A 16,784-nucleotide genomic window follows, 5' to 3' on the forward strand; every position below is an offset into this window, starting at 1 on the left:
ACAGCACTTTTTCCTGGGAACTGATCTATGGACTCAGCAAGGAGGATCGATAGGACTTTAAATGACCTGAAAGGACACTCTACATTTAAAAAGGCTGCAGGTCCCCAACAAAGTCCATCTGGGAAAGGGGTGGCTTAGCAACAAGCCCCTCTGGGTGGGGGCTAGCTATGTGTCAAGGATGTCATTTCAATGTCAGGGGTTCCAGAAACGCTCTGTCAATCTGTCCTTGTTGGTAACTTGAGTTAACAAGGCCATGTGAATATTTTCATCTCTGGATTGAGTTCAAAATCAGAGTCCTGTTTGCTCTCCATCTATGTTGGAGTAGATAGTACCTGCATCCTCAAGGTGAAATTTCACAACTTAAGTCATCATAGCAAAAGGCCAGCCTCTCTTCTCACGCAGAGAAGAGGAAAGATATCTTTGAGTTGGGTGCCCAGGAAAAGATGGACAACTCTATCGCATCACAGGACCTATGGACCTTAATAAGCCTGATCTCCTTATTCAAAGTGCATGGTGGCCAAAGGAAGGTTAGGTCACTGTTGGTAGCCCATGAAGCAAAATGAGCTGCTTCTCCAAGAATTTGGAAACCAGGTCACCCTCAGAAAGTTAGACTAAAATCTGCGCGTATGATGGATTGGACTAGGATTCAGCGGGAGTAGACCAAGACAGTGACAGAATTTGTGACCGAAGAATTTGGAAATACCCCAAATTCCCATCAAAGTGACTTGACTGCAATATCAGGAAGGTAGATATGGAATGTGATTATGACTTTAAAAGTGTAAGTCTGCCTAGTTAGGTGTATAGGATGCTGTGTGGAGAAACTGGTTTGAAGAGACTAGTGCATACGGAAAGGAAGCCCAAACTCTCAGAAGGTGGCAGGGCCATCTAAGCAAGGATGGATGGGGGTGGGGTGGGTGCTTCATTCTTTCAGGGCATTGTGTCAGGGGCATTTCTCTGTGGACCATACAACAAATTTCATTTATTCTAACTCCAGGCTAAGCAAACATCTGGATGGAACTTGTCTTCTCAAGTACATTTATCTATAGAGACTGATCTTGCATGGCAACGTGAGTATTCTGGTCTGCCAGTCATAATTTGGGTACGTCCATCAGTCTCTGGGGTCTGGTTAATGCGAGTTTATTTGAGGAAGGTCAGGATCTCGGCCGTGATGAATGTTGTGACATTTGTGATAAATAAGACAGCTGGAAGTGCCCTTCCATTCACTCTGTGGACAGTAATGTTAAAAGATACACAATGTACCCACCCCTGCAATGTTAGCATTTGCACACGACTGATTACAGGACCCAATAACTTTAATTATAGCCCAGGAAAATAATTTTTTTAAAAAGCAATAAAATAAACTGATACTTAAGAAAACACATTTGGTTTTGATGGTAATTGTAGTTTTCAAATTCCTGCATCCTATTGATTTTTCTGAAGTACTTTCTAAAGCAATCACCTCTTTGAAATCGTTTCCAATTTTTCTTTCTTCTTATTTTTTTTTTTTTTTCAAATCGTGTCATTCTGCAGCTTCACCAGACCCAAGCCTGACAAGGGCTTTCATATCCCATAATGGAAAGACCAAAAGAAGCAGGCACACTGCGGAGGAAGAATATTTGTCCAGAGTGGACCCAAATAGGGAGACCTGGGCTGTATCTTCCTTTCCTCCATGCCCCCAAAGGGCTAAATTTAGTTTACAGGATATACTGCGATGACATTAACATGTTGCAAGAACAAGAATCAAGCCAAAGAGAGAAAAATAAGCTTAATGTGGTGCAAGATATTTAAATGCCATGGCAACTAGGATGTCTTCTCTCTTATTTAATTCACTTCCTCAGGTCTGGTCATCCTGCCCTCTCTCCCCTGCACTTCCTGTTGCTGTAATCAAATCAGGTCACCCTGAATTTGTGAGTCCTCTTCATGACTGCAGTCGTGTCTATTTCCAGCAGAATGAATTTTCTCCATCTCTTCCTTTGCTCCCGGACCTTTATTTGGTGCCCTTGATGTTGCCAGTTGCTCTTTGCTCCACATGCTGTAAATGCTTCCCTTTCATCCATATCTCTTCCTCCACACCCTTCTCCTCAGTGCTGCTCTCCCCGCCCCTCCCTCCAGCTTCTGCAGTTGTCACTAACACAGTTAGCCACTTGATTAGTAACTCAGTGATTCAGAAGCCAAGAACCTTGGTTCTTCTGAAAGGTCCATGCTTCTCTTCCTAGAGCAAGATAAAGTTCCTCCCTCACCCCCAGATTTCAGTGCCCTTACGCTGAGATGACACGGGGGCTTGAATATTCCATTTGCCAGGGTTGCCCCTGCTTCTTCCCCTTTCTTTTTCTGTGCATGTCCCCGGAGCTCTTCATGCTCTATTTAGCTTTTCCCCAGGAAAGGTGGACAGAGAAGGTTTGAGCTTAGCATTTTGGTAGCCCAACCTCCTCATTCACAGATGGGAAAACTAAGGTCCAGAGGGCTTAATTGACCAGTTGCATGGCTAGCCCTTGGAGGAACCAAAACAAACAGGGTGAAAACTCAATCACATTGGCAGATTTGGTGGGAAAAAGTCTTGTTAAGGGGTGAGCAGTGCCAATAAGAGTACTGATGATTATTTAAGAGTTCCTTCACTCATTCTGCCCTCATCTCCCTGCCATCAGTGTAAGCAAAAGATCAAAGCAGAGCGGGCACGCCAGTCATAGATCCACCAGGACACCTGACGAGGCTCTGCCTCGTAGGAGCATGAAGACCCTGAAGACCACCTGGGCCCCTCCAGCCCCTACCAGCAGGACAGGATGAGGGCTCAGTGACAGCCAGACTAATGAATTCCACACAAGTCCCACATCCACTAGGCTTTTCGCTATTTGCCAGCACACACAGTGGTGAATTGACAGAATTTTTCCCCCTCAGTGTAAAAAGATGCATAAAATACATGATGCCTATGAAAATATATTTATTGCAAAAGTTATATCAGTCTTGTAAGTAAGCACCAGCCTTCTCTGTGGAAAGACATGGGTGGTAAAATGAATAAAATAACTCAGTATTTTGACTGCTTCCTGCAGTGGAAGAGGGACTTCTGTTTCCCAAGCTGAGTGGGAAGAGAGGGATTTATCCTTGGATGCAGAGGAAGAAAGGCAGGGCAGCTTAGAAGAGCCACTCCTTGGTGTGAGCGTGGAAGCAAGTCCCACCCCAGAGCCTGGCTGTTGGGTGTCCTGAGCCACCCCTTTCGTCCCTGGTAGGGCTTGTTCTGGTGCATTGGGATCTGCTGAGTTAGGAGCTGAGCTCTGCTGCCGCCGCCCCACACTGTGATTAAGAGCTCAATGATTGATTTTCTAGCCCATGACCACACTGGTGGGGACACAGTATGACAGAGGAGACTGGCGGGAAGCCAAGTGGAAAGAGGGTTTATGAAATGAGCTCTCAATGAAGAAAACTGTGGGAAAGAATGCAATGGAAGCAGATTTGGGGCCAGTAGATGTGGGAAAATAGAACTCAAAAACGCTCTTCAGACTCGAACTGAAACAAAGCATTTTGCCAAACACAGGAAGAGGATGCAGTGTGTGAGAAAGACTCAGCACTGTTTATATAAAACAGAATATTCCTCTCTGCACAATCATCACTGAAAAAGCTTCACCTTCCTTCTGTACCAGGCACTGTGCTGGGTTCTGGGACTATAAGGAAGAATCAGTCAGTCAGTCTAGAGAAGGGGATTGAAAACACACAAAATGATGTGTCAAAATGCAAATGGCTCTTAAGGGAGTCATCAAAACATTTTGCCTAAACTTTGGGCCCAGAGCCAGCAGGCACGAGTGGTGGGGGGAGGGGGCTGGGACTGTGTCCCAGGTGTTGCCTGCCTCATGTGCAAACCTTTTTTTAAAAATTTTGTTTTATTTATTTATTTATTTTTGGCTGCGTTGGGTCTTCGTTACTGCGCGCGGGCTTTCTCTAGTTGCGGCGAGCGGGAGCTACTCTTCGTTGCGGTGCGCGGGCTTCTCATTGCGGTGGCTTCTCTGTTGCGGAGAACGGGCTCCAGGCGCAGGGGCTTCAGTAGTTGTGGCATGTGGGTTCAGTAGTTGTGGTTCACAGGCTCTAGAGCACAGTTGTGATGCACGGGCTCAGTTGCTCTGCGGCATGTAGGATCTTCTCGGACCAGGGCTCGAACCTGTGTCCCCTGCATTGGCAGGCGGACTCTTAACCACTGCGTCACCAGGGAAGTCCCTTGGCATCTTTTTTTTGCCCTGGAAACTGGAGAAGATGATTATCTGGCGGGTTTTTGTGCATCAGTGTAACATGTAAGAGAGGAGATGATATGTTTAAAAGGGGAAAATGACAAAAAATATCATATAACTCAAAACCAGTGAGTGACCAAGCTCAGTACATGATGGCTGGTTTTTGTTTGTTTTTCTTCTTAATCAGAAATAAAATCCTGTTTCTGTGGGTCATGTTTGAAAATGATGTAATCCAAAGTGGGGCTTTCATCTTCCACTGCAGGAACCTCTTCTCTTTGCAGATTTGGAACCCAGGTATCTGCTCTGGAGGACTTTAAGGAGGTTCAATTTAAGCCAGAAGACTTCGGAAAGGTATCGACTAAGCCGGAAGGACCTCTGATCAGTTTAGCCTAAGCTGGGCGGACCTCAGAGCCTCTAGTCTAAGCTGGAGGGCCTGATACCAGTGTAGCCGAAGCCTGTGATCTCCAAGGGGAGGAATTCAGGCTGGGAGGCGTGTCTTCCCAGGGCCCTTAGGCAGGTGAGCAGCTCGAGGACCCAAGTTTCCTAACGCCTGGTCCAGGGCCCTTTCCTCTCTTTCTGAAACAGTCAAAAGGGGTTGACATTTCTGGCAGTGTATGGGACAAATGTCCCTAGCATCGTTCTCTTTTTTCGCAGAGGAAAAACTGAATTTAATAAGAAACTCACAATACTCGATAAAAATACCTGGCATTTAAGCACAAAGCCAAAAGCAAGGCGTGGTCTCCCGGGTACTGGAAGTACTTTGAAATCCACAAAGTCTCATTCGCGGTTAGGAAAACAAAATGGAACAACTTTCTCGGCTCCCTCCTATCCTCCCCCCGCCCCCTCCGTGCAGTAGCTGTTCTTGGCAGACACCCAAAGCGGCACCCGGTAATTCCACGGCACATTGTGTACATTTGCATCCATTTAACCAGCTATTTACAGCCGCCCTTTGCCGCCACCTGTAAGAGGCAACGCCATAATGACGCTAAGTGGCGGGGCTGCGAAGCGGGTGCCCCGTGATGTTCTCCGCTTAAAGAGCCCGAATCTGTGAAAGGTTGGCACTTGGAGAAACAGGGAGACGGCTGGGGACATCACACGTACGGGGGGGAGGCGTGCCAGACGGAGGGTCCCTCCTCAGTAGCTCCGCTCGGTGGCTCCTTTTCTTTCACCACAAGCGCGAGGAGGGAACTGCCAGGCCTTCCGCGCCGCTTGTTTCCTGCCTGATAAGGAGCCCGCTGCCATTTGGATCTGAATTTCTGAATCACCCGAGACGCCTGACGGTCCCGAGGAGGGTGGGGACGCAGCGCGCACGGGTGGGAGCCGCAGACCCGCATCTGGGCTGGATGTCACCCCCTTGAGTTTGGGAAACCTGCTCGCGGATGTGATGCGGCAACGCGGAGACACCTGCTCTCCAGTGCGTGCCGCACTCGTGCAGCTCCGGGTGGCAAACGGGGTGAAGTGGGGGCGAGGGCGAGAGGAAGTTGAGGCGCTGGAGCTTTAGGAACGCTGCCTTAGCTTGCCTTGCTCTTTGGAGGCTGTCCCGAGGGGGGACTGGCGGGCACTGCACGCGGACTTCCAAGTGGTCCCCGGCACAGTTGGAGGTCGGAGTTCTGAGCCCCAGAGGGCGGATACCCGGAGGTCCCAAGTGCCCGCGAGGAGCCCGCGGCGCCCAGGACCAGGCTTGGCGCTCGGAGCGCACCAAGCCTCGCAGAAGCAGAAGATAAACCCCAATGGGCCCGAGGGCTGGTGGGCTGGGGCGTAACGTCAGCGCGGACCCCGAGCGTCTTTCGTTTTAAGGAGCCTCACTTCTGGGAAGGGACGGGGAACTGTCAATCAGCGAGGGAGGGAGCGCACCGGCGCTGGGTGATGTCAGCGGATCAGCTGCTCGATAACAAAGAGGGGGTATTACAGGAGAAAGTTGCAGCGGCGGCGGCGGCCACGGCGGCACCCCGGAGCCTCGGAAGCGAGGGGCAAGTGGGCGAAGGAGGAGGGACGGCTGCTGCGGGAGCGGCTTAAGGCCAAGAAATTGAAAGGGCTCTAGGGGGAGGCAGTGCGAGCCAGCCCCGACTGCTCCTCCTCTTCCTCCTCCTCCAAACTCGCAGGGTTCAGCCCCAGCGCTCGCTCAGCCGCCGGGAGCACCCGGAGGGACGGGAGGCAGCCGCGCGGCCCCGAGCTGGGCAGGGTCCCCAGCCGCCATGGATAGCGACGACGAGATGGTGGAGGAGGCTGTGGAAGGTACAAGCATTTCTCTGGGGCCCGGGGAGGAGGCGCCGAGGGCACGGAACGCGGAAGGAGTGGCGGGCTGCGACCTGCGCGGCGCCGGGCCCCGCGGCCGCCACTGTCCCCTACGCGGGTGGTCCGCTGCTTGGGCAGGGGCCGGACCGCCACGGCCACGCCACTGGGAGCGCGCACTGCGCGGCGGGGCGCAGGCCGGGAACGGGTCTAGGCTGGGCCGGGGTCTCCGGGAGAGCGCTGCTGCTCCATCCCGCCCGGTCACCGCCTGCATCCGCCTTCGGAGTTGCGAAACCTGCCGGGCACTCCGGCCTTCCCCCTTTCGGGTATGGGAGGTGGCGGTGCGCAGGAGTTCAGCCCCCCGCGGCCGGCCGTCTCCGTGGAGCAATCCCCCCGCCCGTTTTTGGCAAGCCCGAGACCCTCTCCGGGCGGCAGCCCTTTCCTTCCGCTCGCCGCTGCGACCCGCGGTGACCGCGGCCGCGTCCGGGTCCGTCCCCCGGCGCAGCGCACGGGGCCGGACCAGGCACGTGGCAGCCGCGGTCCGGGCGGTCGCTTCTCCGAAACGATGAAATCATTGCAGAGCCATGGACAACGCTCCCGACCCGGGGCTTGAACGCACGCCCGCGGGGAGGCGGGCGGCCCTGGCCTCTGCTGCCCCCGAGCGAACTCAGTCAAACCGCCCTTCCCCCTTCCTGCTTCCCAGGCGGGTGCCGCCGCCGCCACGCTGTGCAGGCGCGCCGCAAGCCCGGACTGAAATTGCTGGGTGACACTTAACTTTCTGAATTCCATGCAGTTGGCTGTGGGTGATATCACCGCCTTGGTGTCGTGTTTCTCCGCCCCTTCGCTTCCAGCGCCCCTCCCCCGACTTTTCTCGCCACTTTGTTTTGCTGAGTTTCTCCACCTTTTTTTTTTTTTGCTGGTTCTAAAAAGCGAGGTGGGGACGTTATACAATCTAGTTGTTTGTATCAGGAGATGTTATGATTTTGTAACAGTGAATACTGGAAAATACTCTTTAGCGTATTTATTTATTTGATTCTGCCGTACACAGTACGTCGTCATGTTTTGCAGTGTTGCGTGATATTATTCCGGAATATTTTAACCAGATATCTAGGTGAATATTTTTTAAGCTTTTGGTTGAATATGGTTTCTATCTAATTTGTATAAGCAAGCTCTCAGAAACGGTAAAGGAAGACAAAGTGGCGACCCTTACAGATGCATGAGGATGCATACTTATTGCTACTTTGGGAGAAAAAATAATCAGTTTTTATGTCAACATAATTGACTCCTTTTGTAGTCCCAAGGTCTTAAGGAGAGACTAAGTAGAATAATATTTCTGAATTCTATAAAAGCTAACTGTCTTAATGTAACTATTGAAACTTCTTATTTCTTTAACCAGCTTCAAGGAGTGTTGATGGTGGTGTTTTAATTTCATAGTGTCCTGAACTGTTTCTCTCCATTGAGTAAAGCCAATGCTGGGACTTACTGGGGCCCAAAGATGTTAGTTGGAAGCCTTCTTTAAATGTAAATTATTGACTACGTGTGCCTTCATATTACGAAAGATAATTGAAAAATGCTCATCTCAAATTGTTAGGACTGGCTCTCATTCTTCAAAGTTTACTTTTACTCATAAAAATTTAATGCAAACCCTTGATCACAGGCAGTGCTCCCGAGGTTAACCCATCTTCCCCTTTGAAGCTGTTTGGAAACACAAGGCCCAGTTGTCCACGGTCCCAGGCTCCTTGCAGAATGTGAACAAGCAGCTTTAGAAATGCACCGATGTTGTTTTTGAGATTGCTCAATGGGTGAAAGCAGAGAAATTTCTTCATGTAAGCAAGGAAGTTTCTGTTATATAGGGTGACCATATGCATTATTGTCCAAAATCAGAACATACTTGAGAAGGGTCACTGTTTAATACTTATGCTGGGACAACTGGCTTAAACCTTGAATGTCTGGGGCAATCCGGGACACATGGTGACTCAGTTGTACCTAACAGTAAACAATTAGAGTAACACAGAAATTTTTAAAATCCTTAGATGCACCCAAGGCTCAAACTCACACAGTGTCTAGAGCATGCATGTGTAAAAGTAGGCTTTTCTTTAGCCATTCTTGGACTTTTAAGTGCTGTCTGTAATAGTTTTTACTTAACATCTAACACATGCATGGGGGACTGGTAAAAGGCCAGTCTGAATATCTTGGTGTTGAAGTACCAACTAACCTACCTCTCTCCACTTACAGAGCCTGTGCTCTCGGTAGTTTATTTGTCTTAGCTGAAATTATCATTGCTGTAATTGTTTAGTCCTTACATGTGCAGGCTCTGTGCTAAGTGTTTCACACACCTATTATCCATTCAGTCTTATCACGTGCCTAGTAATATCATCCTAATTTTACAAAGGAGGGAACTGAGGCTTAGAGAAGTTAAGAACTAATCTGAGGACATTCAGCCAGGTGGGAGACAGGCTTGGACCTCCAGAACCCCACTGTGCCATACCAAACTGTCTCTCTACATCTTTCCTTTTTTTTTAATGAGTCAGTCAAGTATATGAAGTAGTTGGTAACTGAGTTTGGAAGCCACAGTTAAATGTTGCATCAGTGTCGTTCTTTATTAATGTCGCTCTGTAGAGGTTGGTTCTGAAAGAGTTTGGTGACTTTCAGAAAAATGTATTTGGGGAAAGAGAATTTAACTTACAGCCTCTGCAACAGATATCCTTTTTCTTCTTTTTCTTCCTCCTTAGAAACATACTCTGGGGAAGAAATGGGTCTCTTCAGGACTTGAGTCTTTTGTCACCTCACGTACATTTTGGTTCTCTGTCGGGTGGAACTGTGGCTTGGGTGGAGTTCTAAGCTCAGGGTGGATGAATCCCGCGAGGGCAGGTGGGTGGAGGGAGTGTCTGTGTACAGCGCTGGCTGTGCTCCCTTGGGAAGGTAGCCCTGGGCCTCAGCAGGCCTGCAGACATCACCTGAGCTCCTGCTGTGGTTTTTAAAAAAACTCTTAGAGGCTCATTGGTTCTTCAGGGAGTGATGTTTAGCTTTGGGAATAGAAATCGTCATTACGTCTATTTCTTCGTCTCCCCGTAGACGCAGAGATGAATACAGTGTGGTCCCTAATATAATTTGAAATAAATATATCACATCTAAACCGATGAATGATGGTGGTTGAGAGGAAGTAAAAATTGCATCTAGCTTAGGGAAATAGATGGGGGAGGATTTCCCGGAAGAGGTGGAATGGAGATGAGTCCAGTCCAGAGGGGAACTTTGGGAGTAAAGAGAGGTGTGGAATGAAACTATAATTCACGAGAAAAACGTAGGTGACCAATAAGCATTTGAAAAGACACAATTTCATTAAATAAATACAAATGAAAATGTTGCGATTAAAGTTTTCTCTAATTAGATTGACAAAATTCAATGAGACGGATGTCATCCTACAAGGAAAGGGACACCCTTAACGTGTGATTCATTAATATCATCAAGGAATTTCAGCTAATTGAATACTAACCTAGGAGCACAAAGGCATTAAAAAGAAAGGGAAAAAAAAAAGAGAGAGAGAGAGGAGTGGAATTATGCAGGCACATTCAGAGACGAATCCCTGGGTTCGGCTGTAACAGAGGGCGTAGGAGGAGAAAAGTGGAAGGTGAGACAGGGAAAGGCGGCTCGTCACAGGCCGAGATTGTGGACTCTGTCCTGGAGGCCGTGGGCCGTGTGAGGGCTCTTTAGAGCTGGGAATGGAGGATGAAGGCTCTGCTCTGGGAGGGTGGGAGCATGGGATGAACAGGCAGTGGGGAGCGGGTGAGGCGATCACCTAAAAGGCTCTTTGCAGTAGCGGTGACGAGGGTAGGAAAAAACAGAAAGGCCTCGAAACATAAAGGAGACATCGAGGAAGAACCCTCAAAAATGGGAAATAGCAGAGTCTCCAGAACTAAGGAGCCAGAATGAAAACAAGCATCTCCATGTTTCACTGTCCCAACCCCTCAAATATTAAGAGCATTTCTAACAGTCCCCCTAGTATCTCATCCTGCCTGTTTCATGCAATGTACTTAGGAAAAATACAGGCTAGGTGTCCTGGTAGCACCCTCTACGTGTAGGCCTCACGTTAAAATTAAGACCCTCGCAACTAATAATTGAGTTCTTGCAAGGGATTACTCTCAAAACTCAAATCATGTTGTTTTTGTTTTTGGTTTTTGCGGTACGCGGGCCTCTCACTGCTGTGGCCTCTCCCGTTGCGGACGGAGCACAGGCTCCAGACGCGCAGGCTCAGCGGCCATGGCTCACGGGCCCAGCCACTCCGTGGCACGTGGGATCTTCTCGGATCGGGGCATGAACCCGCGTCCCCTGCATCGGCAGGCAGACTCTCAACCACTGCGCCACCAGGGAAGCCCTCAAATTATGTTTTTAACCACCAGCGTAAGTGTATCATCATGAGGGCACATTCTTTGCACTAAACAGAATAAGTTTGCCTTTTTATTATTATTACTTTTTTTTTTTAAGTAGTTCTATTGTACAAAACCAGCAATGCATGTAAGGGCCTCTGGTTCTGAGGGAAACACACACATATATACACACACACTCAGATGTCCTGTGAATAAGTCTGAGGCAGTAAGCAGCCAGATGTCCGATCCAGAGGGAATTTCCTGTGCTGAGAGGTACCGTCACTGCATAGAATACAGGCCTGGCTCTCATCGGGTTCAGGAAAAAGCTCCGAGGGAACCCGTGGGGAAAAAATTGAACTTTCTCTCTGTTCAGTAGATAATGATCTTTAGAACAGAGTGAAAAACTAGACTTGTGAGACGATTATGTTTTATTCCCTCTTCCTCTAACTTCAGTCAATATTTAAAACCGTGCTGCAGACAGATATATGGCACACGAACTGGGACCGCATTCCCAACACAGAGCAGTCATTCAAGTGGGTTTTCCCTGTTGTTTGGGTTGGCGTTCAATTTCTGTTGAGTGGGAATTGGCCCGGAAGGCTGTTGGCTGACTTGGCGCATCGCACAGATTGATCTCAATCAGAGCAAGCTGGACTAGCGTTTCTCTTTGCACTGGGTAACACTTGGAAGAGACAGGCATTTGCCACCAGGATGTGCTGGTGAAGATCCTGGTGGTTCTGTGAGAACTATCTTAACTACAAAGGCGTCTTCCACTTCTCTGCCTGGGACCTGAGAACACCTCCCTCTTTAGAGGTCGCTTCTTCCACCACGGGCAGGGAAGAAAGAGTGTTCGGCCAGTTTGCCCTTGACCAGAGAGAAGAGGGATTGGAGGATTGGGGGAAGGGGCCTTCAGCATCCATGAGCGCGTTCAGGGTAGCAGTTAATGTGTTTCTTGGGCACATAGCAGCGGCTTCCTCATCGATAAGACTGGAATTTGAGGGATGGTTGTAAGGTTTAATTTAGATAACAGGAAATTACATAACCCAGTGCCTGATGCATAGTAGGTATACAGAGTTTTTTCTTCTCTGTACATCAGTCTCCCTCTCCATTAAATTGACCGTTGCTGGCAAGACACATATTACATGATCTTATTGTCCAAATGGCAGCGGAACAAGAGTTGTACCAGAAGCTCCTCTCGCACTAACATTGATAGGAGATATGCGGTCTCAGCAACCTAATCTCTTCTCTTTTTTTTTCTTTATTTCTCTTTTTAAAATTAATTAATTTATTTTTGCGGTGCGTGGGCTTCTCATTGTGGTGGCTTCTCTTGTTGCGGAGCACGGGTTCTAGGTGCGCGGGCTTCAGTAGTTGTGGCACACGGGCTCAGTAGTTGTGGCTCGCAGGCTCTAGAGCACAGGTTCAGTAGTTGTGGCCCACAGGCTTAGTCGCTCCGCGGCATGTGAGATCTTCCCGGACCAGGGCTCAAACCCGTATCCCCTTTATTGGCAGGCAGATTCTTAACCACTGCTCCACCAGGGAAGTCCCAGCCTAATGTCTTCTCTTCCTGACATTTCTTTCCTTGGAAGGTCCCTTAGTTGTTGTTATTGTTTTGGTTGTGGCTGTTGTTTTAAACATAAAGTTCTACTGCTAGGAACACCACCCCCGGCTGTTACATATTCAGGGTGGAAGTCTTGAATTATCACAAGCCTTAACTTTTAACTCCTTTTCATTGATCCCGGTCATTGATCACATCCTGGTCATTGATCACATCATCCTCCTTTTGAAAGGATGAGAAAACAAAACAAATGAGCCAACCAGAGGATTCTGCTGTGATCTGATAGAGGGAGATTTCTCACAACAAGCAGCCTAAACACCTTTAGAAAGGCAGGGAATCGTCACAAGTCTGAGCCTTCTTTCTAAACACACAGTGTCACCAGAGAAACAGCCATCATTCAGCAGCTTCTCTGTTCTCCCTCCCTAGAGCCTAACAAGGTGATGGGACTTCTGTTCACTGGCCTGTGGAAGGAGGCATGGGCATAAGCGTCCTTCATGGAGCAGGGTTGATTTTTTTTGCTTTCATCTCAGTGGGGTTCAGTACTGTCCTTCAAGTGCTTTTAGTGTGTTCTGTGATGCTTCCAAGTTTCTCTAATATCTAAATGCCATTGCTGAGGGCGCGTGTACCTGCAGTGTTTTGTTCAGAAATAGGATAGGACTATTGCAACTGAGCAAAGGTGGAAATGAATTAACATGGGATTTTTTTTTCCCCTTAGTGTTCATGTTTATCATATTCCACTCTTGATCTAAAGTAGAATAACTAATTTTATCAAACATTAACTTTATAAAGTCTGAACTATGTGAACTGTTTTCTGTGTTTTCAATAAATTAGTAAGTACCTCAATATAAGGTTAAAATGATTATTCTGATAGCTATACCTAAATCAGAAGTGGAAGACTAAATTTGTAGGAAAGCAAATAGCTAAATTTAATTTGATCTGGGCAACATTTCCTAAAAGAAAGCTTTCAACTATACACTGAGTGGTTTTTTTTAATGAAAGGAGAAGAGTAGATATAATTAATTTCAATGAGAGAAACGCCATCAGTAGATATTTAGAAAATAATTGTCCAAATCACTTCATATGACTCAAGTGTCATTGAATTATGTCAGGTACAGTTTTTGGTTTTTAAGCAAGAAGGAAGCAATTGTGGCCTACTTCCCTCCTAACCATTAATTTCCTGGCCCTTGTTAGAAAAAAATTGGGGTTAAGAGGAAAGGAACCTTATTGATTGTGATTTATTTAAGTAGCCATGTTTTAACGTAACATATTCCAGGTAGTTCATTCTATGCAGAATCAGATGTAGCAAGAAAACAGTGCATTTGTTCATTTCTATTTTATGTTTGTGTAATCAATAATACAAATAAAGAGCTTTCTCGTTCTTTGTAAGAGAGCTTACTTCCTCTCTCTTCTAAGGGATGACATTCGTTTATCACTTTAGAAGAAGTTCTTTTAGGAGAGTAAAGCATTCGTTGCGGTGAAATGGTTTGTGTTTTCTTTTATGTCTGTGAGCCATCTGGAAGCCACACTTAAGTGTTTAATGTCCCCGCATTGCACACAGTATTTAATGCTTTTATACCTTTTTCATCCATGACTCAGGTCACTAACCCGGGAGAAAGCCAGTAGATTTAACTGCTGCCTTCATTTTCACCCGCCTCTGCAAAATTAGTTCACCAGAATGACTGGGGAGGCACCAGTGAGGTGACTCTTGGGTTTTGTGAAATATGTAGATAATAATAAAAAACCTAAACATTGACTGTAAACGTAAATATAAGAGTACGCCAATCGGTGACCCAAGAAGAACCAGCAGTTTAAAGATCACAGTGTAATCATTGCTGTTGATGTTCAAAATCACGGCTTAAATGGTCATGTGGATACTTCTAACTACATTTAAAGCACAAACCCTCTGAACACAATGGGTAGAGGGTGTATGACAAGGTGATTACCGAACATTCAAAGCTGAACGATTTTGTAAAGTAAAGCAGTAAGTTCAATGTTAAGCTTGTTTAAGCTTAGAGGGACTCTGAATTCGTGTGTTCGTACTGTGAGGTGCAGATATTCGGGCAGTCTTGAAGACGTGGCTCTATCCTTTTCAGAGGGCGCCTGGCTAGCAGTGCTCCACATACTATATAATGATGTATGAAGTCGTATTGTATACTTAGTTCTAGAACCAGATAACTTATTGCCAAGACAGTGTGCCATCTCAGCTATGTTTCCCTTAAGCATGAGAGTTCGGGGGCGTTAATTCCAAACGTGAGCAGTACCCTGTGGGGAAGTACTGGGTCAACTGAAACTCACACTGCAGGTGTTATTATTGAGAATAACTCTCAGTCCCCGGTGTAATATGAGCGTGGTTTTGGTTCATAACCTTACACGTGTCTAAGGCCCTCTATTGTGGACCCGTCCTTTCTAAAGTGTACCTAAGAGCGGAGTTGATGGTGCTGATGCGGGCAGGGAAACCTTGGTGTTCGCTCTCCCCTCAGGCAGGGAAGGGACCCTTGAGCTGCACGGGGCACTTGCTGGCAGCATCTGAGCACAGATGATGGTGGGTGAGCGTGGAAGATGTTAAGGTTTGCCTTGTGGTTCCCTTTCTCCAGGGCACCTGGATGATGATGGATTACCGCACGGCTTCTGCACAGTCACCTACTCCTCCACAGACAGATTTGAGGGCAACTTCATTCATGGAGAAAAGAACGGACGGGGGAAGTTCTTCTTCTTTGATGGCAGGTAGCACTCACGGTTTTGTTTCATTTTGTTTTTTTGGGGGGTGGGGAGTAGGTACCAAATTACTTTATTTGGAGGAATGATATGAATGAGAGAATTTAAGTGAATATTTTAGTACAATTTATAGAAAAAGTCAAAGTAACCCCAGCATGCATGTACTGCTTTGGGGACCAGGGATGTCAGCCACCCCCGTTACTGAACCAAACTTGGGTCTGCTCAGCCGTGTACAGTAAAGCCAGCCTGACATCTGGCTGTGGTGAAGGCAAGTGCAGTGTTTACTGCAGGCGCCAAGCAATGAACCCAGGGTAATTAGTGCTCAGAACACCCGAACTCCCAGATGGGTTTCGGGAAAGCATTTTTAAACACCAGGTGAGGGAGGGGAGTCCCAGAGTATGTGATCAACTTGTACACATATCTCTGCTTGGTTGATGGTGAGGGAACAGGGCGGTGTCACAGGGGTTAACATTACCAGTAGGTCTGTGGGCTACATAGTCATGACCATGTATGACCTCAAGTAGTTAATTTCTTCCATTTGGTGGTGGTTTTAACATCTGCAAAACAACTCCGGAAATGTGCATCAGCTCCTGTTATCTGGGTACTTCAGAGAGGAGCTCCAGCAGAGGATATGGGTGAGGGGTCTGTCCCGGGAAGGTCCCATAGCATCCTGCTTAGTTACACCCCCGTGGCTATGGCCTAAGACTCAGCTCTGCCACCATTGCCTCTAAGGGTGTGCTTGTCAAAGAGAGCCTCTGCCGTGCCAGATTCAGGGACCCCCGTCTTGCACGGGTTGGTTAGGTGGTCACGCAGGTCTTTGATGGATTTCACCTCCTCGTTCAGATAATGAGTCTCCATAAAGTGACACAGGTGGGGATCGTTTTTGTCAGGGACCACTGTGTGTAGTTCCAATAGTGGCTGATTGACGCTCTTTTCCAAGCGTAATGCACGCTCACTCTGTGTTCAGCACGCTCTCAGACATCATGGTCCAGTTTCTTGATCTCCTTTTGAAAGAAGGTTCAGCCACCTCATTGGTTCTGCAGCTTCATAATTTTCTCGGCATATTCTCTTTCCTCCTGAGATTAGTCAAGAGACTATTTAGCAGAGTTCTTCAAAGCCACGTCATCACGGTCCAAGCAGTAAGATGGGTAGATATAGGAGGGGTACAGCTGCAGACTCACAGTGTTCTAAATGCTTATCTTTGGGATGACTGGACATTATGTGTGATACCTTAACGCTGATGTCGTAACTAGCATTTCCTGTGTTCTACCACTAGTTAAAATACTTTTCACAGCAGGGTTCTTTTACCTTGCTTTTACCCCCCTGTATGAGAACGCTGTGAGGCAGAAACTTCTCACCCTCTTGAGACAGGTGGAAATAACTAGGACTTTTCTCTTTCAAGAAGAGATGGGGTTGGGCTTCCCTGGTGGCGCAGTCGTTGAGAGTCCGCCTGCTGATGCAGGGGACACGGGTTCATGCCCCGGTCCGGGAAGATCCCACATGCCGCGAAGCGGCTGGGCCCATGAACCATGGCCACTGAGCCTGCGCGTCTGGAGCCTGTGCTCCGCAACGGGAGAGGCCACAGCAGGGAGAGGCCCACGTACTGCAAAAAAAAAAAAAAAAAAAAAAGAAGAGATGGGGTTGCATGGGCCAACAGTGACTTTTAAGCCGTGTCCGCTTCAGAAATGAAAAGTGGTCGTGTGAATT

At 47.6% G+C, this 16,784-nt stretch overlaps 1 protein-coding gene across 1 annotated transcript in view; it reads left to right on the top strand.

Annotated features, from left to right (window-relative positions):
- Positions 1-5,496: 5,496 nt before the first annotated feature.
- The window catches only part of SETD7 (SET domain containing 7, histone lysine methyltransferase), a 49,393-nt gene continuing 38,105 nt past the window's right edge, over positions 5,497-16,784 (top strand). The window contains exons 1-3 of the mRNA XM_032632563.1: positions 5,497-5,628; positions 6,317-6,449; positions 14,957-15,086. Of these exons, the coding sequence (XP_032488454.1) occupies positions 5,599-5,628; positions 6,317-6,449; positions 14,957-15,086 (293 nt within the window). The 5' untranslated portion in view covers positions 5,497-5,598. The remainder of the gene's footprint in view (positions 5,629-6,316; positions 6,450-14,956; positions 15,087-16,784) is intronic.

Source organism: Phocoena sinus, chromosome 5 (genome assembly GCF_008692025.1).
Source record: "Phocoena sinus isolate mPhoSin1 chromosome 5, mPhoSin1.pri, whole genome shotgun sequence".
Lineage (NCBI taxonomy): Eukaryota > Metazoa > Chordata > Mammalia > Artiodactyla > Phocoenidae > Phocoena > Phocoena sinus.